Source organism: Lampris incognitus, chromosome 11 (genome assembly GCF_029633865.1).
Source record: "Lampris incognitus isolate fLamInc1 chromosome 11, fLamInc1.hap2, whole genome shotgun sequence".
Taxonomy (NCBI): domain Eukaryota; kingdom Metazoa; phylum Chordata; class Actinopteri; order Lampriformes; family Lampridae; genus Lampris; species Lampris incognitus.
This window is the reverse complement of record NC_079221.1, coordinates 7098992-7125787: the sequence shown is the minus strand read 5'-3', so window position 1 is coordinate 7125787 and position 26796 is coordinate 7098992. Positions and strand designations below refer to the sequence as shown.

The 26796-nt window shown below is 47.8% G+C and overlaps 1 protein-coding gene across 1 annotated transcript in view; it reads left to right on the top strand.

The window, feature by feature from the left end:
* The window catches only part of LOC130120473 (glypican-6-like), a 117412-nt gene that overhangs the window by 70168 nt on the left and 20448 nt on the right, over positions 1 to 26796 (top strand). The window contains exons 5-7 of the mRNA XM_056289022.1: positions 6931 to 7061; positions 8350 to 8493; positions 9931 to 9960. Coding sequence (XP_056144997.1) covers positions 6931 to 7061; positions 8350 to 8493; positions 9931 to 9960 — 305 coding nt within the window. The remainder of the gene's footprint in view (positions 1 to 6930; positions 7062 to 8349; positions 8494 to 9930; positions 9961 to 26796) is intronic.

The window sequence follows — 26796 nt, the reverse complement described above, 5'->3', positions numbered from 1 at the left end:
ATCCGTGTTGTGTGGTATTGGCCGCAGGTTTGATTTCTTTGAAATCACCTTGTACCACGTGCTTAGTCCAGGGATGCCCTCCGTCATCCCGTCATCGGAGAAGACGGGTGCTGAGACTGTCTGTTGTCTGTCCGTGACTGCCCCTCAACAAGTCTCAGGAGGGCGCTGTTGTAGATGTACGGCAGGGGTCCCCAATAGGCGGCCCCGCGGGCCACGTCCGGCCCGTGACGGGTTGATTTATGGTCCGCGAGAATTTTTGGAGAAATGCCAGAAGGAAGATTTTTTTTTAATTTCCCTACCCAAAAAAATGTTTTTTAATTAATTTCTTAGTAAACGTAAGACTAGTAAAATATCGAAAAATCTCTGTTTAAATTATAATACCTGCAACGTATCGACACCAAAACAAACTAACGAACAACATGCTGCTGGAGGTCGAGTGGCCCTAAAAGTGGCCCGCTATGAAAGGTAATTGGGGACCCCTGATGTACGGTAACGCTCGTCGGTCTCCCGTCGTCAGGGGTAGACTCCTGAGAATGGGACCAAAGGTTTTGTGTGCGGCATATCGGCGTTTAGAAAAGGAAGTTAAGGGATTGTTTTCACAGATGCTTTTAAAACTCGATCGTAACTTCTGACGGTGTGAACATTTCCTTTAAATATCTTACTGCTATTTATAATTAAAAAGACCAACGGAAGCTTTCTGTGTGGACTCGTGTGTGGTCAGATGTGTTCACATAAGGGCGTCCGGGTGGCGCGGCGGTCTAGTCCGTTGCCTATCAACACGGGAGATCGTCGGTTCGAATCCCCGTGTCACCTCCGGCCTGGTCGGGCGTCCCTACAGACACAGTTGGCCGTGTCTGCAGGTGGGAAGCCGGATGTGGGTATGTGTCCTGGTCGCTGCACTAGCGCCTCCTCTGGTTGGTTGAGGCACCTGTTCGGGGGGGGGTGGAGAAATGGCGTGATCCTCCCTCGCGCTACGTCCCCCTGGTGAAGCTCCTCACTGTCAGGTGAAAAGAAGCGGCTGGTGACTCCACATGTATGGGAGGAGGCATGTGGTAGTCTGCAGCCCTCCCCGGATCAGCAGAGGGGGCGGAGCTGTGACCGGCTTGGAAGAGTGGGGTAACTGGCCGGATACAATTGGGGAGAAAAAGGGAAAATTAAAAAAATAAATAAATAAGTGTTCACATATGTGTGCATGTAGGATTAAATATACGTGTGTGTGTTGTCTTGCTGTGTTGGATGCTAGTGTGTGAACATGTAGGGTGGGGTTGTGTGTGTGTGTGTGTGTGTGTGTGTGTGTGTGTGTGTGTGCACCTGTGAACTGTGCACAGATGCATGCTTCTGTGTGCATATCACGCCTGCGTTCAAGGACTCTTCATCAGGACCAAGTGTGACCGACGGACAATATGCTGTTTTCCCCTCGCCGTTCTCCCTCGCCGTTCTCCCGGCGTCTCACGCAGCACCATTAGCTGGTTGACTGGACCACAGATGAGCTATGCTTTACAGAATCCAACTTACACCGGAGCCATTTTTCATTCGGGGGGATCTCGGAGGCAGAGCCATAGATGGGCCTTTTCACTTTCCTTATTCGTCCTTGTCGGCGTGGAGGTTGCCGCTGGCTGACATAGCCTGAATTTAAGTGGGCATCAATCTCGATAAAGATGCAGAGCACAGAGTAATATTTGCACCTCTGATATATATGTACACACACACACACACACACACACACACATATAGTATTTACACTGTTTTGCTATATATATCAACACGGATTCAGGAAAAAAAGATTTTAATGCATGGCAGTACAGGCCTGTTTCATGCGTCTCGCATTCATCAGCTGCTAAGTGTTGATATTCCGCTCATTAGTCGAGCACTCAACACCATTGACGGTTTTGGGGGGGGAAAATGCTATATATATACATACATACATACATACATACATACATACATACATACATACATACATACATACATACATACATATGTAAATTAAGATAGATGTAGGGGAAAAAAACTTTAATTCATAGCAGTACAATTAATTTTTTTTCCTACATCTATCTATATATATCTATATATATATATATATAGAAAGATAGATAGAAAGATAGATAGATATATAGATAGATAGATGTAGGACAATTTTTTAATTGTACTGCTATGAATTAAAGTTTTTTTCCCTACATCTATCCTAATTTATATATATATATATATATTCTGTTCCTCATTTGCTGAGCACTTTTATTAACACCATTGACGGTTTCCGGGAAAAAACACACTATATATATATATATATATATATATATATATATATGGATATGTGTGTGTGTGTGTGTGTGTGTGTGTGTGTGTGTGTGTGTGTGTGTGTGTATATATGTGTGTACGTATGTATATATGTATGTATGTATAACAAAACGGTGTAAATTGCCATTTTCTCGTAGGAAAGTAAAATATTGCAGTACTGTGGTGCCAGTATGTTCTGTTCTGGTGTTTTTTTCATTTTACATCGACACACTGGATGAAGCGCAGCAGATTCCCAGTCATTGTTTGGACCCTTGTCTCAAAATAGGACGAAGACGGGCGTATTTGCAAAGCTGTGTCGTGATGATAACAAGATTTTCTTCAGTTGGCCAGTGGCCTATCTCTGCACCACAAAAGTAATGCGGGGAGAATTTGGCTCGCGGTTGCGGTCCCGCCACAGTGGACTGGACTTCATGAGCTCCTCATAAATGAGTCTCATTAATTCTCCATGTAGGTAAGAGTTTGCCCCGTGCAGTACAGGAGCTGCTCTTCCTCTGGGACAGAGAGTCGCCCTGACCTGACTTGACCCAATCAACATCACCCTCCTCCCCCTCCCTGCCTTTTAATTTTCTCTCTCGCTCTCTCTCCCTCGCTGTGTTCTTTATCCTCTCTCTCTATTCCCTTGCTATCTCCGCGAGCGGGTGCAAAGACCGAGTTCCCCCGGCTCCCTCTGTTTTTGGAGCCCATCTGATAAGTTGAAGATAATTCACTATTGTTGGGGAAGATTGCCATCATTTCTGATGCTGGAGGCGCTCCTCTTTTCTCTCGTGACGAGATATGAGCAGCTCCCAGCCGGCCTTCCCCGAGCCGAATTTTCAGGTATTTTACACTTGACAGTTCTTGAAAATTCACACTTGAGTTTTGATGATGGGGGTTTCTTTTTTCATGCCCGTTATGAAATACACACATTTACCCGAAGCTGTTGCCCGCGTTCCGGTCGCGATCGGGTCGTGCGACAGCATTCTGCACTTCGCTGCATCTTCACCATGCAGTACGCAGTAAAACTGCAATTCACTCACAGTTGGCGCCACACCCTTTTTTTGGGGGGGGGGATTTTCCCCTTTTTCTCCCCAGTTGTATCCGGCCAATTACCCCACTCTTCCGAGCCGTCCCGGTTGCTGCTCCACCCCTTCTGCCGGTCCGGGGAGGGCTGCAGACTACCACATGCCTCCTCCCATACATGTGGAGTCACCAGCCGCTTCTTTTCATCTGACAGTGAGGCGTTTCTCCAGGGGGACGTAGCGCGTGGGAGGATCACGCTATTCCCCCAGCCCCCCCCCCCCCCCAAACAGGTGCCCCGATTGACCAGAGGAAGCGCTAGTGCAGTGACCAGGATACATACCCACATCCGGCTTCCCACCAGCAGACACGGCCAATTGTGTCTGTAGGGATGCGCGACCAAGCCGGAGGTAACACGGGGATTCGAACCGGCGATCCCCGCGCTGGTAGGCAACAGAATAGACCGTCACGCCACCCGGACACCCCGCAGTGCACCTTTCTGGGGAAAAAAATTAAAACAAAGTATTGAGTTTTTTTTTTTCTAAATATTTACAGCTCCTTTTCTGGTGCGGTTGTTTTACTGTACATAGAAGACTGTACATAACCCCGTGACCTCTGACCCCCCCTGATTCATATATGGAAATCTGAGCCAGCATCCCAGGCTGTCTGCACCCTTACATGTCAACAAACACAAGTGCTCTTCAAAGGCTCCGGTTTTTGACATAATTGGGAAAAGGAAATGGAACCAGGGCTGAGCTCATGTCTCAGTCCCCCGACCCCGACCCCCATCCCGACCCCCACCCTGACCCCGACACACACCATTAGTGATCTCAGTTCCCAGAAGACCCTAAACTTAGGCCTGCTATCAAAGACGTGTAGTTTATTTGGAGTTTCGGAAGTCCCTTTTTTCTCTTTAAAGTCTTTGGGTTTATTATTTTTCTTATAGTTGGGGATATATTGAGCGTTCGTTTAATCTCCAAGGTCCAGTGTTGTTGAATATGTAATAGTTTGTTTACAATATTTCCTCTTAGAATAATGGGCTGCTCTCTGGAATATTGTCTTTGCCTTGGCAGCTTGGCAATAAACTGTATCATCAAACTCCTCTACCCTCATGATGTGTGAACCGGTGGGAGCGGCGCCACCGGAAAGAACGAGCCCATTCTCATCCCACGATGTCACATATTCAGTCTCTTGCTTAAGCGTCAATATATATCCCCCTTTTTCTTCCCAGTTATATCCGGTCAATTACCCCACTCGTCCGAGCCACCCCCTCTGCCGAGCCGGGGAGGGCTGCAGACTACCACATGCCTCCTCCGATACATGCGGAGTCGCCAGCCGCTTCTTTTCACCTGACAGTGAAGAGTTTCACCCGGGGTACGTAATGCGTGGGAGGATCACGCTATTCCACCCGGTTCCCCCCTCCCCCGTGAACAGGCACCCCGACCGACCAGAGGAGGCGCTAGTACCGTGACCAGGACACATACCTACATCCGGCTTCCCACCCGTGTCTGTAGGGAAGCCCGACCAGGCCGGAGGTTAACACGGGGATTCGAACCGGCGATCCCCGTGTTGGTAGGCAACGGAATAGACCACTACGCTACCTGGTAAGCGTCAATATATGACAGTGCGATGTACCCTTTGGTGTCTGTAGGTTAACCTGTAGGCTGGTTAACGAGGACTTCTCTGTCTGTATGAGACATGGCGGGTTAACCACTACCTCACCTGTGTGTCATTGATATTCATATATCAGGCCGGAAGTTTAGCATTAGAGTCTATGGAACACCTGCCACATCTCTATACGACAGCAAAGGGTAGCTTGCGCGTCATACTGTATATCGACCCTTCAGTAAACTGCTAGAATATGACGTCATAGGATGAGAATGCGTTGCTAACGACATCGACACGGCCCTGCCTGGAGCTGCGCCCGAGGAGCTAACACCAAGGGCGGTCTGACAGGACGCAGAAGCAGGGCACGCTAAGCTAACTGCTAGCCCACGCAGACCGGCAGTTCCAATAACACCGAGGGCGGTCTGGCGGCGGTCTGGCGGCGGCCTCGCTTGGCGTTGACTGTGATGTTTTTGGTGTCGTCGTGTGGAGTGCAGGGGAGGTGTGTCGAGGGTGTCTGGAGCCTGGTCTGCTGCGTCCAGTGGGTCCAGGGACCACGGCCCTGCCCGGAGCCGCGCCTGAAGAGGAAACACCGAGGGCGGTCTGACAGGATGTGGAAGCGGGGCAGGCTAAGCTAACTGCTAGCCCATGCAGCCCGGCAGTTCCGACAGTCATCCTGGCTGGCGTTGGTTCTCCTGCACAGTGATTTTTTTTTTTGTTTAGTTTGGATATACGTGTTGTGTGTTCTTGTAGTTTTTGGATATGTGTTTCTGTCTTGGTGTTGCACCGCTGTGAGCTGGTGGAAATGTAATGACAAATAAAGTGTCCCTGATTCCGGATCAAGCTGCACACTCTGTTTTAGTGCAAAGTAAACAGGCTGCGTAGACCAGTGTGGAAAGTACCAGTATGTTAAGTGGTCAGTGTTAGCGCCGTCTCCAAATGACAGGATGACCGTACTTGGTAGGGTGGTAATTGCAGAGTCATTATGACAGCCCGCCAGTGAGGTCCTGTCTTGGGAGGTCTGCGGATAGGGGAACTTCTTCTGACAGGCAGCCTGAAGTGCTGCTGTCCAGACCCGGGACTTTGTTCGGTTGCGAGTCACTGATAAAGTGGGGCTGCCCCTGTGGCACCCCATTCAGACGGCAGCCTGCCATTACAGAGACAGGGACACATTAATATGAGCGGTCCTCCGGGGCTGAAAGCATCCCGTCACAGTCCCACGGCAATATTAATTAACTAACTTTACCTCTTAAGGGCAAATGCAGTCCTTCGCCTCGCCGGTTTGAGACAGCGTGAGTAATCTACGCACTCTGGCCCCTCTTCTCTCTTTTTTTTTACGGATTCTGGAGATGCTAATTGAAAGTGATGGAAGCGAGAGGGTGTTGTTGAGATAATAACACGACGTGTCTCCTGTGTTCAGACGAGGCCTTATGGTTTCTGTCCACACGGGGATATTAATGAGCCGTCGACCTACCGGCGTCCGTGGCACATGTAAATACAGACCTCAAAGCGCTTGGCTTTCAAAAAATTCAATTAAAAATCAATGAATCATCAGTGCCATTCATCCTTTTCTGCACAGCTAGATTTTGTGGACTCAATTGAGTCGATCTACATGAAAATTGAATTTGCCCCTCGGAGCATTCACGCTGTGTAATTGTGTGTTGTTGCACTGCGATGAGACGCGAGTAACTGACAAAGCTGCGAAGCAAAACCTCGTCGTCGTGTGTTCAGCCTTTTGATATGCACGATCTTGTCTTGTGTCTGCTGAAATGAATGAAAACCATTGTGTCATTTGTTGTTCGTATCACATGAGTCAGACATGACACTTGTGTACTTTTCTGTTCAACACACAGATGCTAAACGGAGTTATCTGTCCTGCAAGTGGCGGATCGCTTTGCAAAATGTCCTCTTGCTCTTGTTTTTTTTTTTCAGTTTTCCGTCAGTTTTCTTATTACCGAGTGTGTCTCTGCACCTCTGCAGCCCCCCACCCCCATTCAATGTGTCTCCTCTTTATCACTCCCAATGGAACAGATGCCATGTTGCTGGTGGCACAGAGGCTGGAGGGACCTTTCAACATCGAATCCGTCATGGAGCCTATTGATGTCAAGATTTCAGAGGCCATCATGAATATGCAAGATAACAGTGCCCAGGTCTCATACAGGGTATGTCAAAATGTTTATTATATATATTACATATGGTATTATACATGTTATATGTTTTATATTTAAATATATATTTTATATATATAGAGAGAGAGAGAGAGAGAGAGATGGTACAGTGGCGCAGTGGTTAGCACGGTCGCCTCACAGCAAGATGGTCCTGGGTTCGAGCCCCGGGGTAGTCCAACGTTGGGGGTCGTCCCGGGTCGTCCTCTGTGTGGAGTTTACATGTTCTCCCCGTGTCTGCGTGGGTTTCCTCCGGGGGCTCCGGTTTCCTCCCACAGTCCAAAGACATGTAGGTCAGGTGAATCGGCCGTACTAAATTGTCCCTAGGTATGAATGTGTGTGTGGACCCTGTGTGATGGCCTGGCGGCCTGTCCGGGTGTCTCCCCGCCTGCCGCCCAATGACTGCTGGGATAGGCTCCAGCATCCCCGCGACCCTGAGAGCAGGATAAGCGGTTCAGATAATGGATGGATATATTATGTATGTTATATATGTTTCATTTATATATATTTTTGTTTTATTTATATTTATTTATTTATTTATTTATTTACATAGAGTATATATGTTTATAATGTGTGTGTGCGTGTGTGTGTCTGTGTGTGCACATGTGAAATATGTTTGTCAAATAAGACCGAGACCATTCCCAAACCAAAGAGCTCCCTGCGAAGTAAAAAAATAATAATTTAGATTCTGTCATGTGCGCTTTAAGCGGGGCCGAGTCTAAGGTGTGTAGCAGGACACGTTCTAATTATGTCCAAGTTTAGTTCTTTGTATTGCAATTACATGTTTCGTTTTGGTCAGATAATCTTAGTTCGACTAACAGCAGTTAATGTGTTTCCTGTGTTTTACTGCCTTTTCCCTCGCCCACAAAATTGTAGTCGCAGGAGGGGAAAAAAACGGTAGGTGGTTGTGAAGACATTTTTTCCTGCCTACACAACGTTGGATGCCAGTTGCTGTTTTAAGGCTAAACGCTCCGCTGGCTTTCCGCTGGAACAGATGCAACCCTGTTTATCCTTCAAGTGTACGTGCTGTTTACTGCAGAACCCTTAAAAAGAAAAGAACCCGACTCCCATTGTCTTGTGTAACGTCGGCCGTGGCCTAGTTAAAGAATGCGCTGGCCCGGTGCGATCAGGTCCGGCTCGGAGCGTCGTCATGTTGGTAATACGGGGTGAATGATCCGCGAGGCCTTAACAAAACATTGTGTTTTCCCTGCACTTTCCACATCCGAGGTAATTCTAGCCGCCCCGGCAGTCTTACGGTTGGGTGCCCATCTCTGTGTAATTACAGGTCTTTCAAGGCTGCGGCCAGCCGAAGCCCGCAGGAATGACTAGGTCTGCTCGCGGCGTTTCGGATGTGTTCAATGCCCGATTCAGACCGTACAGCCCAGAGGAGCGGCCTACCACTGCAGCTGGCACCAGCCTAGACAGACTGGTAAGCAGACAAAGCCGGGCTTTCTGTTCTCAAGCGGGGACAGTGTAAACATCATTTGTCTTTCTGACTTGACACTGTTGATTAAAGCTGGTGATTTGCCATCGTAAGTCCCCCGGAGCCGGAAATTAATTCTTTGTACTTGTCCTCCATTCAGGCTCCTCTATCGATCTGTGTTTGTTAACGAATCAACAGCTTCACCTCAAGAGGGGGGTGAAAGGTGCGGCGTGCCGCGTCCCATGACCTTCTTGTGTCTGTGTACTCGGCAAATAGAAAGTGGGGGGGGGGGGGGGGAAGAAAAAAAAGAGAGAGAATGGATTGACCAGATCTATTGTTTGCTGTGTAGCAAACCTTTATTTTCCATCAGATAAGCGGCGTGTTTGCTGGATTGGATCTCGTTGCGTGGATTTCCATCTCAAACAACCTTGAAACTCAAACTGCGGCGTGGGGGTAAAGGTTAACATGGAGCTGACAGGCCAATTCAGCTGAGAGACAGTTCTCATCATGGATTACCTTTACCGCCACGCCGCCCTTCCTCGCTAGCCTCCAGCCCCGCTCCAGCGGACCCCCTTTAAATTGTCTCCCTCGTTTAGAACTGTCTCTTTTATCGCAGATTCCCCTCAAGATTTACCGCGTTGACTCAACACAAATTTTTAGGCGCAGCGGGAGTGTTTATTCTCAACTCGTGATGAAGCACGTCTACTCAAAACGTCTCAGAAAGTCAAATGCTTTTTTGCAAGGTCAATCCCATATATATATATATATATTAGTAGATTAATGAATTCTAGCAATGATTGTCCCTGGCTCCTGGATGGCCGTTATAATAAAAAAAGATGTTTGGAGGCATGGCGGTCTATTCTGTTTTCTACGAACACTGGGATCGCCAGTTCGAATCCCCGTGTTACTGTGGTCGCGCATCCCTACAGACACAATTGGCCGTGTCTGCGGGTGGGAAGCCGGATGTGGGTACGTGTCCTGGTCGCTGCACTAGCGCCTCCTCTGGTCGGTCGGGGGCGCCTGTTTGGGGGGGGGGGGAACTGGGGGGACTAGTGTGATCCTCCCACGCGCTACGTCCCCCTGGCGAAACTCCTCACTGTCAGGTGAAAAGAAGCGGCTGGCGACTCCACATGTATGGGAGGAGGCATGTGGTATAGTCTGCAGCCCTCCCCGGATCGGCAGAGGGGGTGGAGCAGCAACCGGGACGGCTCGGAAGAGTGGGGTGGTTGGCCAAAGTAAATTGGGGTAAAATGGGTAAAATGCCAAAAAATAAAAGTGTTTATGTTATTCGGCGGTAATTAGATTCCCTCACTACTTTCGTCTTCCTCCGTATAGATTCTCATGTCTGACCGTTTCTGTGTTTATTAACCAACACGTTCCTTCCACCTTCTCTCACTGCCTAATTAAGTTCTTCTTTTTCCCTGCCTTAACGCTTCAAACCAGAGGATTGTCTGGAGTGCGATGCAACACAGTGTAAGATTCATATCTTTATTCCCATACGTGCAGCCACTGCCCAGTTTTTCCCGTCTAATACTCTTGAATGCACCGTCGTGCGAAACGGCTCACAAAAGCTGTGTGTTTGCAGACACCGGTGAATATGTTTTGTTTCACAAACACACACTTCTGCATCCAAATCCCAGTGGCATGCATGTGCCTAATGTAGTGTGTCAGATGAAGCCTCACGCTGCTCTCAAATGAGAGAGTGGATCGAATTACCTAAAGATTTGCTTCTGCATAATACATGCTTGACTTGCTAAGGGTTGTAAATGTGGACTCATGCAGGCTGTGATCTCCTCAGGTCGGCGGGTTACTTTGCGGGGGGGGGGGTAGTAGATTCATGATAAATTTGACCATCCATCACTTGTTCAACACTTGCTTTTAAGATTTTACAGTTTTTTGTGTGCAGTCCAACCTTGGTGGGTCGTCCCGGGTCGTCCTCTGTGTGGAGTTTGCATGTCCTCCCCGTGTCTGCGTGGGTTTCCTCCGGGTGCTCTGATTTCCTCCCACAGTCCAAAGACATGTAGGTCAGGTGACTCCATCCATCCATTCCATCCATTATCTGAACCGCTTATCCTGCTCTCAGGGTCGCGGGGATGCTGGAGCCTGAATCAGCCGCACTAAATTGCCCCCAAGTATGAATGTGTGTGTGTATTTTGGCCCTGTGTGATGGCCTGGCGGCCTGTCCAGGATGTCTCCCCGCCTGCCGCCCAGTGGTTGCTGGGATAGGCTCCAGCATCCCCGCGAACCTGAGAGCAGGATAAGCGGCTCGGATAATGGCTGGATGGATGTATGGATGTGTGTATTATATATTTAAGCAAGCTATACTTCAGCTAAATTTTGTTGACATTTCATTTAACAAGCTAATTATCCCAATTCTGTTGCGGTGCTAGCCTCAGGTAAGGCTAATGTGCCTCACGCTAGCTAATGAGACACACTATGAGCTCAGTTTTATATTTAACCACATCCAGCAGACGTGTCCCATTTGAGCCCCAGCTAACTGCATCACAGACCCAAAATGAATGTTAAACAAAGAAAATCACTTTGACGGCAGTTTTTTTTTTTCACCTTGGAGGGCCGCCCCGCTATTAGCAGTCCTTCGCAATTGCTTTATTGTTGTGTCAAAGCATCGGCTGTCAAACTTCGCATTAAACGGTTAACGTGCCAACACCGCGGGGAGTGTGGAACACAGGCCACGGTGTCCTTCGCTGGCGAAGAGGCCTCTCTGGAGATCCGGCGCATGCTTTCCCTCCGACGCCATATCTATTCTAGACACATCAGATACCAGGACCTCTATTGCCTCCGCTAATAGAGTCAACTCCTTGAGGAAGCCAACCAATCAGCGGGTGACCTGCTCCGTCGTCGATGGCGGAAAGGAGCGCGGGGACGGGCCGGGGCCTGGTGGTGTCGTCAGCATCTGCTCTAACGGTGCGATGGAACGAGGACTCCAGACTGCTCATGAATAACCGGGCAATTAGCCTGCGTGGAGGATCCCTCAAGATGGAGCTGAGTGACAGGAGCTTATTCCAGACATGTCATAGACAAGTACACCCGAGTTGAGGATTCCATTACCAGCATCCTGCGCTCCAGAGGGGCGCTAATTCATAGTTTGCCATTGTCATTCATTAACCGTCCCCTTCGGCTGATCAGTGTCATGTCATGTAGGAGCGTCTGCCTGCAGATCACACCGCTGTGACGGTGTCCTGTGATGGGGCCAGAAGTGTCGGAACTGGATGGAGGGGGATAATATCTGGTTTCTTTCCGTTTTTGCAACACTCAGCATCTGCTGTCGGCCATGCAAATGTGGGTTAATGTGCACCCTGTCATTTTGAGTCAACCTGCACATTTCTGGATTTGAGAAATTGTTTTTTTTTTTTTTCATCAAGACAGCGCAGTGTGGTTTACATGCAGGGTTAAGTGTAAATACACGAGTAAGTACAGAGTTTTGTCGAGTGGCGGCTCTGACATAGCGTTGTACATTCTTTCGATTTGAGTCTCGTCCTTCAGCGGGCTAGTTTTTTCTAACATCTTATCATCACCCGTCTATCTTAAGAGGTGACCTCGCATGATATTTCTGTTGCTTCTGGTCACCATTCTTCTTTTTCTTTTTTGAGTTGTCCCCCTTTTTCCCCCAGTTGTATTTGGCCAATAAATCCGCTGTTCCGAGCCGTCACGGTCGCTGCTCCACCCCCTCTGCCGATCCGGGGAGGGCTGCAGACTACCACATGCCTCCTCCCATACATGTGGAGTCGCCGGCCGCTTCTTTCACCGGACAGTGAGGAGTTTCTCCAGGGGGACGTAGCGAGTGGGAGGATCACGCTATTCCCCGCAGTTCCCCCTCCCCCCCGAACACGCGCTCCGACCGTCCAGAGGAGGCGCTAGTGCAGTGACCAGGAACACATACCGACATCTGGCTTCCCACCCGCAGACATGGCCAATTGTGTCTGTGGGGACGCCCTGACCAAGGCGGAGGTTAACACGGGGGATTCGAACCAGCGATCCCCCTGTTAGTAAGCAATGGAACAGACCGCTATGCTACCCAGACGCCCAAAGTCAATTCAGTTTTGAGAATTTTAGTGCGTCACAACCCGTAAAAAGATGCATCTGTTAGCATAGCAACACACATTTCAGGTTAGCCTCGTCTGTGTACCACTTTAACAGTATCGCCAGCTCAGCTCAACAAAGCTGTAGGTATTCAACACTCCCCACCAATACGCCTACTTGTCGGCAATGTACATTTCACATCGCAGTAAATTGATATATGCCAGGCCCGTCCCTGTCAGAAAAGACTTGATGTCGACTGATGAAGATGTGCTACGAGTTGCATTAAATCACCTGATGGGGCTGAGAGCAGAAAATATACTGTGCACTTACGCGGTACACTTTTTTTTTTTTTGGAAAGGAAGATTAAACGGCCACAGCGACAGAATCACCGCCAGCAATTTTATGATCTATCAATGATGGGAAAACTAATATCCGCCGGAACAGAACCGGTGACACGATGAGCCATGAAAGCTTGTGAAAATATTGAACGACGATGACAGCGGGCTGTTGAGCAAGCCCCCTGAAAAGTGGTTGGGGTCGTCCGCCCAAGATGCGGCGCATCTGCTGTGATCTCCTCTCGCATCGGTTTGCCTCCAGCTGCCAGCCGCCGAACACAGCGAAGATGGGGGTCCTATCGAATGGCAGCTCGCTGCATCTCCCGCGGCCATCAGTGTCAACCGCGTCGACTGTATCTGCGTGTTCATCGGCAGGGCACAGCTGGCCTCCCCGTGGGAACGTTGCTTTCCAGCACGAATCTGTCAACCCACGCAGCAGAGTGGCACATCATAATTACCCGAGACAGTGACATCGCTCCCGCTCGTGGAAGGTATGCAAAGGTTTCAACGGGGCCTTTGATTAGGAGTTAGCGTTTGAATCTGCTACAAGGTTTTGCGAGTCAACGAAGGCGAGAGGGAGGGCGGCGAGTGTCTCCGTTAGTCTCCTCTGTTGCTTATGAGGAGCCTGCAGGAGCGTGCCCGCCTCATGGTCAATGAGCCGCGACTGCATAATTGCCTGACATTCTGTGGCTGCACACACCCGGTGCTCGGAGAGAAGTAAAAACCCGAAAGCCCAAAGAGGGGACTGAGGCCCGTCAGACTGCAGGGCCCACTGGGCGCTACACACAAGAGGGGCTTTTCATTTGACATTTGCAACAAGTGATGGTGAAGTTTAGCTGTGTCAAGCACCGCCTGTCTCGTTTGTCCTGTGTTGGAAACCATGTCCTCTTCCTCAGTGTGGGACGTGAGGACGTTTTGTTCATCCATTATGCAAAACGGTACTGTTTCATTTTGAGTAAAACTGCCATTTGAGTGGTTCGATAATGCGATGGGCAGTAGGACCAGTGTATTGCCATACAGACTGTGGACCAACTACTGCTCCAGTGACATGGATAAAACACCGAGAGATTCGACAGGCGGTGATAACCGCCAGAAATATCAGTACATTTAATTTGTTTTGTTCTCATATGAATGTCACCCATATCTGTGTTGTAAAACTACAACAGACATCCATCTGTCCATCTGAACCGCTTACCCTGCTCTCAGGGTCGAGGGGATGCTGGAGACTATCCCAGCAGTCATTGGGCGGCAGGCGGGGAGACACCCTGGACAGGCCGCCAGGCCATCACACACAGTCATACCTAGGGACAATTTAGTACGGCTGATTCACCTGACCTACATGTCTTTGGACTGTGGGAGGAAACCGGAGCCCCCGGAGGAAACCCACGCAGACACGGGGAAAACATGCAAACTCCACACAGAGGACGACCCCCAAGGTTGGACTACCCCGGGGCTCGAACCCAGGACCTTCTTGCTGTGAAGCGACCGCGCTAACCACTGCAACACCACCGTGCCTACAACAGATATCACATTCTTAAAGTAAACAATCCCAATTTAACATTATCTTTATATTTATATATATATATATACACACACACACACACACATATATACATATATATAGGCTGTTGATTGATAAAAAAAATTAATTAGTTGCACAATTTGCCGTGATTAATCACTTCTTTCTTAAGACTGAAGCTTGTAATAACGGATATTCAAATGTAAAATCACGAAATTAATGTAGAATCGACACAAAGGAAGTATATTTAAATTTAAGTGCTATTGTTTAATAGCACCTTTTTAAACCTGGAACAGAGATTCTCTCCTGTGAACTGCTGGTTTCCAGTAAAACCACCAGGTCCATCAAAACGGACTGTCAGCTTGAAAGGCATATCTCTTATATGGACTAACAGAACTAATAATAAAACCCAGGCCATCGAGGCCTTTACAATAAGCTATCAGCACAGACGGCAATAGTTTCCTGTATGTACTAATATAAATGATAATTAACAAACAAACAAACATAATGCCAGCAGCCGTAGCAACCTGTACCCCAGCTCTGCTGAGTGACAGAAGCTAAGCAGGCGGGGGCTTGGCTAGTAATTGGATGGGAGACCTCCTGGGAAAACTTGAGTTGTTGTCGGAAGTGGTGCCGGTGGGCCAGTTGGGGGCAGTCTTCCCCCTGGTCCCAATAACAAAAATCCCAATGTCCCTGTGCAGTGACGGGGACACTGTGCTGTAGGAGACGCCGTCCTTCGGATGAGACGTTAAACCGAGGTCCTGATTCACTGTGGTCATTAAAGGTCCCATGGCACTTATCACGAAGAGTAGGGGGTCCCCTGGGGTCCTGGCAAAATTCCCATCCTGGCTCTCTCCATCTGGCCACCTAATCACCCCCCCCCCCCCGGTGTATTCGCTCGATGATTCCTCCCTCTCCACCTCAAGCTGATGTGTGGTGAGCGTTCTGACGCAAAGCGGCTGCCGTGCACCACCCAGGTGGTGCGGCACATTGTGAGTTTCCCCCTTCAGTGTGAGGCGCCTGGGTGTCGACATAAAGCGCTCCATAATGTAATGTGTTATTACTTTGAACGAAGTGTTCCGTGTTCAAGTGCCAGCTGAATTTCAAGTGTCGTGAATTCACGATGTTCATTGCGTGCACATAATGGCGCGTAATGCAGAACCCCATATCAACCCCAGTGGCACAGCGTCCTACTAGAATATCTCATATTCTGCATGAGGGGATGAATACCTCATATTCTCTATGAGGGGATGAATATCTTATATTCTCCATGAAGGGATGAATACCTCATATTCTCCATGAGGAGATGAATATCTCGTAAATGAGGGGATGAATATCTCATATTCTCCATGAGGAGATGAATATCTCATATTCTCCATGACAGGATGAATATCTCATATATGAGGGGATGAATATCTCATATTCTCCATGAGGGGATGAATATCTCATATTCTCTGTGAAGGGATGAATATCTCATATGAGGGGATGAATATCTCATATTCTCCATGAGAGGATTAATATCTCATATATGAGGGGATGAATATCTCATATTCTCCGTGATGGGATGAATATCTCATATTCTCCATGAGGGGATGAATATTTCATATATGAGGGGATGAATAGCTCATATGAGGGGATGAATATCTCATATTCTCCGTGAGGGGATGAATATTTCATGAGGGGATGAATAGCTCAAATATGAGGGGATGAATATCTCATATATGAGGGGATGAATATCTCATATTCTCCGTGAGGGGATGAATATCTCATATATGAGGGGATGAATATCTCATATATGAGGGGATGAGGGCTGGGAACAAATAAAGCCTCCTGCTGTGACGAAGCAGGGTAAAAAGTCCATCAAGGAGCAGGTTAGTGGGGAAAAGGCCGCTCTCCATGTGCCGACAAAGAGGAGAGCTTCTTGTTTTTTGGGTTTTTTTTTTCTCCAAATTCTAAATCGCTGGTTGAATGAGTCAACCTCTTTGTGTGTTACTAAGTTTGTAAATAAGGTTTATAAAGATCAATAAATAAATAGCAAGCAGGAGGGAGTGCGCACAACAGCAACATTATTCACGGTACCAAAAATAACGTCTGAGGCCGTCCGGGTGGCGTAGCGGTCTGTTCCGTTGCCCACCAACACGGGGATCGCCGGTTCGAATCCCCGTGTTACCTCCGGCGGAAGTGGGCATGTGTCCTGGTCGCTGCGCTAGCGCCTCCTCTGGTCGGGGGGGGGGACTGGGGGGAATAGCGCGATCCTCCCACGCGCTACGTCCCCCTGGTGAAACTCCTCACTGTCAGGTGAAAAGAAGCGGCTGGAGACTCCACATGTATGGGAGGAGGCATGTGGTAGTCTGCAGCCCTCCCCGGGTCGGCAGAGGGGGGTGGAGCAGAGAGGGGCCACGTACAATTGGGAAGAAAAAAAGGGGGGAGGGGGGCAAAAAAACAGCCCACCGAGACTCAATGTCTCGGTGGGCTCGGTGTTAATTTTTTTTGTCATTTATTCAAAAATTCTATTGAATTTTTCCAAAAGAACAGTATCAGGGAGGCTGGTGGTACCCTGCTTCCCCCCTTCAGGGTCCTGACGTCATTAGACATGGCATGGAGAAAAAAAGTAAAACCTAAAATAAGTAAAAACCAGTACGCATACGGAAGCAAACTCAGTCTGTAATGAGAATGTTAATTTTTTTAGCGCGTTAAATGTTTCAAATTAATTACAAAAAGTAACGCTTTAATGTTGACAGCACTAATATACGTATATATATATGTGTGTGTGTGTGTGTGTGTGTATATATATATATATACATACATACAGAGAGAGAGGTTGTTTTTTTCCCCCGAAACCGTCAGTGGTGGTGTTGTAAGTGTTCAACTAATGAGGAGCAGAACATCAATACAGATGCAGGAAAAAAAGTTTTAATACATAGCACTACAGGGTCCTGTTTCATGTGTATATATATATATATATTTATATGTATATATATATATACACTACCGTTCAAAAGTTTGGGATCACCCAAACAATTTTGTGTTTTCCATGAAAAGTCACACTTATTCACCACCATATGTTGTGAAATGAATAGAAAATAGAGTCAAGACATTGACAAGGTTAGAAATAATGATTTGTATTTGAAATAAGATTTTTTTTACATCAAACTTTGCTTTCATCAAAGAATCCTCCATTTGCAGCAATTACAGCATTGCAGACCTTTGGCATTCTAGCTGTTAATTTGTTGAGGTAATCTGGAGAAATTGCACCCCACGCTTCCAGAAGCAGCTCCCACAAGTTAGATTGGTTGGATGGGCACTTCTTTGAGCAGATTGAGTTTCTGGAGCATCACATTTGTGGGGTCAATTAAACGCTCAAAATGGCCAGAAAAAGAGAACTTTCATCTGAAACTCGACGGTCTATTCTTGTTCTTAGAAATGAAGGCTATTCCATGCGAGAAATTGCTAAGAAATTGAAGATTTCCTACACCGGTGTGTACTACTCCCTTCAGAGGACAGCACAAACAGGCTCTAACCAGAGTAGAAAAAGAAGTGGGAGGCCGCGTTGCACAACTGAGCAAGAAGATAAGTACATTAGAGTCTCTAGTTTGAGAAACAGACGCCTCACAGGTCCCCAACTGGCATCTTCATTAAATAGTACCTGTTAGAGCCTGTTTGTGCTGTCCTCTGAAGGGAGTAGTACACACCGGTGTAGGAAATCTTCAATTTCTTAGCAATTTCTCGCATGGAATAGCCTTCATTTCTAAGAACAAGAATAGACTGTCGAGTTTCAGATGAAAGTTCTCTTTTTCTGGCCATTTTGAGCGTTTAATTGACCCCACAAATGTGATGCTCCAGAAACTCAATCTGCTCAAAGAAGTGCCCATCCAACCAATCCAACTTGTGGGAGCTGCTTCTGGAAGCGTGGGGTGCAATTTCTCCAGATTACCTCAACAAATTAACAGCTAGAATGCCAAAGGTCTGCAATGCTGTAATTGCTGCAAATGGAGGATTCTTTGACGAAAGCAAAGTTTGATGTAAAAAAAATCTTATTTCAAATACAAATCATTATTTCTAACCTTGTCAATGTCTTGACTCTATTTTCTATTCATTTCACAACATATGGTGGTGAATAAGTGTGACTTTTCATGGAAAACACGAAATTGTTTGGGTGATCCCAAACTTTTGAACAGTAGTGTATATATACACACACACATTTTCACAGACACACACGCACATGTTGTAGGGATAGCATAATACTGAACAGTCTGTGAAGCGCCGCTGGAATGGTGCGGTAGCGTGTCCGCCCATGACGTCACCGGTGGACGCCTCCCTGTATAATCTGTGCTCGGCGTGTTCTCCCCACAACACGTGTGTGTATATTGGGAGAGATAATGCCGATAAGCGTGAACGTTTCCCCTCTTAAGGAGGGGAGAAAAAAAAAAAAGTCATGTTCTCCGACCTCTCCTGTGATTTATAAGCCTGCGCACCAGAAAACAGTCATACGAGACATCGGCATGTGGTTTGGGAAGTCGACTGAACCCTCATCTGCTCCCTTCCCCAAAACCCTGACCCCGGTGAAATCCTGCTGCAGTCCAGGAACATTTCGGGCCACTGAGGCGTTCTTGTTTTGGATACGGTTTAATGGAAGTAAGTAGGCCTGTCCACAGTTCCATTCTCCCAAGTTGTTGTATTTGCCCACTTTAACCCAAGCCGTGCAATTACGCAGATTCCACAGATTCTGACATAATTGATAGTTTTCCCTGAAACCACATGAAAATAAACAGTCCCGAAATGGACGGTCCTGTGATTTGACAGTGAGTGTACATCGCCCTGAGAGAGGGGGAGAGGGGGGGGGGTGGCACTGGAGCGTGCAAATAGCTATGGTGGAAAACGGCTACCTTACAAATTCAAAATTATACCAGCCAATGTGAATCATCGACCCGAGACCGCTTTCGAACGTGAACCGGCCGTGTTTTTGGCCGAGCCGGTTCAGTGAGTCTAGCAAAAGTTTTACAGTACGCTCAACTTACAGTACGGGACAAATACAAATACGGATGCTAATTCGGTGGAGGAGGGGGGGGGATTCGGAGAAGCCAGCGGGTCACGAAGCGAGAAGTCTTCATCACTGAACGGTTGATGGACAATATGGGGTGGGGGGGGGGTGTCACAAATTCCGTTACACATATTGAATTTTGAGAATTTTACTTCCCCGTCCTGGATAATCGCCCATTGTTCTGTGCGGCACACAGCCGTTGTACAGTGGGGGTAATAATGAGTGACTGGCAGGCGGTCGCCCCCAATGTATTTTGAATGCGGAAGAGGAGAAAATGAAAAACTTCCCAGACGGCGGAGACCAAGTCGAGACTCCATTTTCCCCGACAGCTGTGTTTACTGCCGGGGAGCCGGGGGGAGAAAGTAGCTTTTATTCCCAAGGATGTCACTCTGCCGCGCTTGCAAATATGAACAGCTGTAGCGGCGCACAAGATGCAAATACCCAGTGGCCATGCATCTCGGTTAAGAGCCGGGATGATTTGGAGGCCGCTGCACGGTGTGTCCCGGCACAGTCATGGCATTCATGTTTAAGGAGCCCGGGTCCTGGGGTGAGACCGAGGCGCCGCACGCTTTATTTCTTCTTTTCTTTCTTTTTTTTTTTTTTAATGCATCATTTGGGAACGTCTCACTTAACTGTTTTATGTAACGTTTGCTTTGTTTTTGTTAATTTGTTTTTGTTTTCCTCTTTCTAGCGAGTGAACATTCATAAAGGGTCCCTCATCGGTTGTTCGAAATGCTGCCGTTGACTAGGACACTAACAATGCCGTGACGGAGGCGTGCCGAGATGTAAACGTTATGCTTCTTGACTGCTTATTACATTCAAAACCTCCCGTGTCAGGGCGGTGTGGCGGCGTGGCGGTCTATTCCGTTGCCTACCAACACGGCGATCGCCGGTTCGAATCCCCGTGTTGCCTCCGGGTAGGTCGGGCGTCCCCACGGACACAATTGGCTGTGCCTGCGGGTGGGAAGCCGGATGCGGGTAAGTGTCCTGATCACTGCGGTAGCGCCTCCTCTGGTCGGTCGGGGCACCTGTTCAGGGAGTAACGTGATCCTCCCACATGCTACGCCCCCCTGGCCAAACTCCTCACTGTCAGGTGAAAAGAGGCGGCCGGTGACTCCACATGTACGGGAGGAGGCATGTGGTAGTCTGCAGCCCTCCCCGGATCGGCAGAGGGGGTGGAGCAGCAGCGACCGGGACGGTTCGGAAGAGTGGGGTAATTGGCCAGGTGCAAGTGGAGAGAAACTCCCATGTTTGCTCTTATGTAACTGTAATAGTACAAAGAGATGAAAAAAAAGAGAAATACACATGACTGCTTAAGGATTGGAAAGATTTGCACACAAACAAATGTTACATCCTGTTATTTTCTATTGCTGGCACATTTAGAATAATAGCTAATCAGTGAATCCCCAAAACATGAATAGTATTTTATCCGATTGATGTTAATAGTTATTGTATGGTAAGGGGCATCACGGTGGCGCAGTGGTTAGCGCGTTCGCCTCACAGCAGGAAGGTCCTGGGTTCGAGTCCCGGTGTCGTCCAACTTTGGCAGTCGTCCCGGGTCGTCCTCTGTGTGGAGTTTGCATGTTCTCCCCATGTCTGCATGGGTTTCCTCCCACAGCCCAAAGACATGTAGGTCAGGTGAATCAGCCCTACTGAAATATCCCTATGTGTGTGTGTGGGCCCTGTGTGATGGCCTGGCGGCCTGTCCAGGGTGTCTCCCTGCCTGCCCCAGTGACTGCTGGGATAGGCTCCAGCATCCCCGCAACCCTGAGCAGGATGAGCGGCTTGGATAATGGAAGGATGGATGGATGGTTAGACTTTTCCGAGAAAAATGATTCGATGCGTAGCGTTTTAACATCATAATCTTCAGTCTGCTTTTTTGAGGCTTCTTTTTTTACTTATTTATTTTTATTCATTTACTTTTACAGCAACTTTTACTTTTAACTGTATTTTTACCTTCTCTTCATCCCGTTCTCTTTATCCTATGTTGTTGTTGTTGTTTTTTTAGTCCGTGCATGTTGACATAAAGTTAAGCACGTTGCACTGCAGTTTAATGCACGATGCATTGTACAAAACATATAACCTACATCAATAAAATGTTGATTAGCTGACTGAGGCCAAATACAATAGCGTAAGTCATGTGTCAGTGAGTTGAAGAGCCAACAGGCAGATATGGCAGACCAACGTTGTAGAGGATATTTACCAACCGATACCACAAATAAGTATCTAAAATTCACATGCAACCATGTTTTGTTTTGGGGTTGTTTTTCTCGGGGGGGGGGGTGAGGTGAATTATAGGCGATAACTTCGCTGGAGACTCAGTATTATTCTGAATGAATCTCTACAATTTACATAACACAATTACCCCTTTCCCCATAGGTATCGGTAAACTGAACAAAACCGGCTGTCATCAGGACCGCAGCAGACCGTAGTGAATCCCATCAGATCAGATTATGTTCCCAGTTAAATTTAGGATTGTTTTCATGCGGCGTTCTTATAAACCATGGTTATTTATCTTCATGTCTCCGGGGCTGTTCCTTCACAAAGCCTTCAATGGGAGTTCTCAAAAGCTTTCCGGAGTCATATTTTAGCCGGCCCTTAAACTGAATCGTTTCTTTATAATCCTTGGGAATTTTCATTTAACAGTTTTGGAGAACCTAAAGTCTTCTGGGGGAATCGACAGTCTTTGTCTGAATCTTTCTGCCTCTGAAAGTTGTGTACGTATGTTTGTCGTGTGGTCGTTGTACCTGTACATCCACGATGTAGGTGTACCGATGTATACGTAATGATGTGTGGAGGTAAACTTGTGTTTCAGTGTGCAGGTTGCTCCAATACACTTCATCGAGGAGGTTTATAAAGAATATGTCTGAAACGGGTTGCACGTTTAAGGCGTGAATGGAGTCCAGATCGGTTCAGTTTGCTCCCAGACAGGAGAAATTAGACAGTCTGAGTCTGTGCAGGGCAGTTTTAGTCTAACCACTAATCCTCGAGGTCAAAGCAAAGGGCGAGTCCCTTTAATGATCAAGCCCCTTGGACGTGTCTGAACTATGTAGGCAAAGTACAACTAGATGTCATGCTTTGCTTGGCAGCAATGCCTGCAACTCAAAACAGAGCCCCCCCCCCCCAAAAAAAAAGGTTAATAATTTTACAGTATTTAGCAGAGTTACGACAGGTATGACTCTCCTGAGTCTTTCTTGGCATTCTTAAGGAGCAAACGAGTTCATAAAATAACATCTTTGCTTGATTGCAGTGCGCGTGTGTGTGTTGTCATACAGTTGTGCAGAGGCATTACTGTTTAGCGTGTGCACCGAGCTGTCCTGCCCCATCAGACATAGTAAGACAGAACCGCAGAGGGTCTTTTAAGCAAATAGCAAAGTGATGTAGACAGTTGAGGTAAAAAAAAAAGAAGAAAAAAGTTCACTTTGGTCTATTCAGCGTGTCATCATCAGGGCTGTGATTGATTTCAGTCATTAATCCAATCATAAACCTTTAACCTTCAAATCTACGCTCGAGGCTTGGCGGGAGGCCAGGCGTGAACTCGTTTACACCGAGTCCCAAGTTGTGGAAATTGAGTTCTCCTCAATGCTTTTCTAAGCCTCCCCGCAGAATGTCGCTTGTTGGTTGCGAGCTCTCGCACATCTTCGCGGTTAGAACAAAAATAAACCAGCTCTTAAACAGTTTAGTTTTCACGGTGTCCCGCCACCCTGTGGACGCCTTTATTATGTTGGTGTGTTTGAAGTTGGGTTGAACCCTAGGCCCTGTTAGGTTGGGTTAGGCCCTCGATGGGCCGGCGGCCTGTCCAGGGTGTCGCCCCGCCTGCCGCCCAGTGACTGCTGGGATAGGCTCCGGCATCCCCGCCACCCTGAGAGCCATGGATGTATTACAGTAGAACTAGAACATCCATGCTGAGAGCAGGATGAGCGGTTCTGATAACGGATGGATGGGAGTTAGGTTGACCGGTGAGTTTAGCCTAGCCTAGCCTAGCCTAGCTCAGCCGCTGTATGGCAACCGGGATCACTAGCGGCTCCTCTCAAAGGAAAGGAAAGTACTACACCTTCTCCAAAGTCGATTTTTTTTTTTAACTTTTAGTTTTTACTTGTTGGCCTAGCGTTGACAGCTCTTCTTAACTAACGTTTCACAAGTACATGCAAAATCCTAAAAATCAAATTACTGTAACTTCTCACAGTTCTTCTTCTTAGTGTTTATTGGCGGTTGGTAAACAACGAATTGGTGCATTACCGCCACCAGCTGGTATGGAGTGTGGCTCAGCCAATTATCTACACTATTACCCCCCCCCCCCCAAAAAAAACAAATCTTCTTAATTAAATTAGTTACTCTAAGAAACTGAAACAAGATTATTATAACACTCAGTTGAATTCTTCTGTAGAATATCTACTAAATCAAATTGTACTTTTATTTTCCTGAGATTTTGAGTCAGACACCTTCCTTCTGCCTCATATTTCTCACAGCGTGCTGTATTGTTCCTTCTTGCCCACAGCAGTCACATGTGCCTGTATTGTGTTTTCCTATTTTAAGTGTGCCGTTTAGTCCAGTGTGTCCGAATCTGAGTCTTGACATTATTGTCTCGTCTCTCCTTCAGTTTCTCAGGCTGATTGAAAAGTTGTCCGGCCAGGATGGGGAAGTGTTTAGGAAGTTTGATATGAGCTAAATTTTTTAGAGTGAAATTAGTGAGTTTATAAATGCGTAAATTTCAACTTATATATATATTCACATTTACTTATTTGTTAGACTGGCCGTCCGTGTTTAGTGAAGTTTGAAGGTTTGTTACCGTTGCTTTTGAGAGGATCGGCTAGGGATCCTGGTAGACATCCAGCAATTGAGCTAAGCTAGGCTAAGCTCCCCACCGTTCAAGGTACCCTCAAACTGCACCACAATCATCGGGTTTGTCTGACTCTGTACAAGTAGATTACGTGTAAAAACCCTGGAAACCAAACCTTTAAAGCCAAGCAGTGATTACAATAATTAACCTGCTGTGTTGCCGTCAGAATCTGATTCTGATGCTGGTACCTCACCAGGGGAGTCGATATCACAGTCGTCAGGAGATTTCTTGTCAGTTGCGTTGCGTTGGCCGTCTTCAACCCACTTTTCTTTGGTGTCTCTTGTTAGCCGAGCTCCAGCCACGCAGTTCCGTCTCTCACGGTGACTAATGGTGGTGCCTGCTACTTTTCATATCTGTCAATACGTTAATGAGACACATTGGCCCCATTACACTATGGCCTGGCTGCCTCCCCGGGGGACGGGGGCAGGGGGGAGGGCGAGCAGGCCGGCCAATGATTGCTCTGTTCTTGTCCGCCGTTCGGCGCTTCCCTTTAATCATCTTCCCTTTTTCAGAGAACTTCTCCAGTCACAGCCTCGGGCAAATCACAGGCACAAACTTGCCGCCGCTTCATCAATATTCTGTCATTTTCCCTCGCCGTGGGATCGTTACGTGATAAATTGAGCTCGCTATGATAAACTGTATCGCCTAACTGTGTAGTCGCCAGGGGACCGAGCCCGGGTTTGAGGCGGTATCATATATAAAAGGGCCTCTCTGAGAAAAGCCCGTTATTGCGGCGGCAGTTGACAATATGTAAATATTACATGAAGCTCTACAACATATACTGCGAGTGGTCGCTTATCACGGGGCACACCTCGCCACGTTGTTGAGGCAGCAATTAAAGCGGGGGGGACAGTAAATTGCATTTATTGAAATGGGTCCGGTTAAAGATTGGGCTATAAAAACATTAAAAAAAAATTAGTGATTTGTTGCGTTTGAAGCCTCATTTTCAAACATCGTGTTAAGGCAGCGGTCATATGAAACGCCCTCGGAATTAGGAAAAGGGTCTTTCCACAAAGTCTCGAAATAACCATTTATAACAGCATTAGTGTTGGTGTTCCCTTGTGGCGTCTCGTGATTTCTGTTACATGTTACGTTTTCATCACTTCGCTGAAAGATAAAACGTGAATAAATTAGCTCAGAGGGACTGAAGCCGTTAGTAGGTAATTACATACCCCCCCCCTCCCCTCCCCACTGCAGATGCGTTTTCGGCAGTGCTTTTTCAAAGCGAGGTGCAGCGAGACAGAGGCATCGCCCCGTCTCTCCCACGCCGGTTGTGAAGAAAGTTCCAGAAGAAAGTTGCACCTCTGGGGGGGGGGGGGGGGGGGGGCGCATAGCGGGATTCAGTGAGCCGATGCAGCTTTCAGCCCCGCTCACGTTGACGCAAGAAATCAAGACCGCACGTGGCAGCCGCCGTCGCTGTTTATTTGAAGCGCGCTACTTCCGCCAGCGGCGCGTCACGGCATCAGAACCGCTGCGACGACGGTACCAAAGAAAGCACCGTGTCTCTCCGTCGGTGACTGAGGAAGACCCGTGTCTTGTCAAAGTCGCGTTAACTCAGCATACACCACAATTAGTTATCTGGGAGACAAGTCCAAATACCTCATCAGCCGCGCGTGAGTCCATCTTTTTTTCTTCTTCTTGCTTTGAAATTGCGTATTTTAGGGAGTAAGGTATGTATGCCTCTATGTGAGGAACGATAAATATTCATTGCCGTTGTTTATTGCCTCACTTGCATCTGTTTTTCTTCCATCTTTGTCAGGTACAGTATGAGGATGGATCTGGCAGCATTCCCCCTGTTGTGCGAAGGCTGGGTTGCCAAATCAAAACGGAACGGAAAATAATAGCTGCATTTGAATAACAATAGGATTTCTCTTGCGTCGACCATCATCCCTGCCTGGGAAGCGGCGTAATGACAGCCTCACAAGGCTGACAGGCGCCGCCGTCACTCAAGGGCCTCAGAGTGATCTGTGTGCCGGCCTCAGAGTGATCTGTGTGCCGGCCTCAGAGTGATCTATGAGCCGGCCTCAGAGTGATCTGTGTGTTGGCCTCAGAGCGATCTGTGTGCCGGCCTCAGAGTGATCTATGAGCCGGCCTCAGAGTGATCTATGAGCCGGCCTCAGAGTGATCTGTGTGCCGGCCTCAGAGTGATCTATGTGTCGGCCTCAGAGTGATCTGTGTGTCGGCCTCAGAGTGATCTGTGTGCCAGCCTCAGAGTGATCTGTGTGCCAGCCTCAGAGTGATCTGTGTGCCAGCCTCAGAGTGATCTGTGTGCCGGCCTCAGAGCGATCTGTGTGTCGGCCTCAGAGCGATCTGTGTGTCGGCCTCAGAGCGATCTCTGTGTCGGCCTCAGAGCGATCTGTGTGCCGGCCTCAGAGTGATCTATGAGCCGGCCTCAGAGTGATCTGTGTGCCGGCCTCAGAGTGATCTGTGTGTCGGCCTCAGAGTGATCTGTGTGCCGGCCTCAGAGTGATCTCTGTGTCGGCCTCAGAGCGATCTGTGTGCCGGCCTCAGAGTGATCTATGAGCCGGCCTCA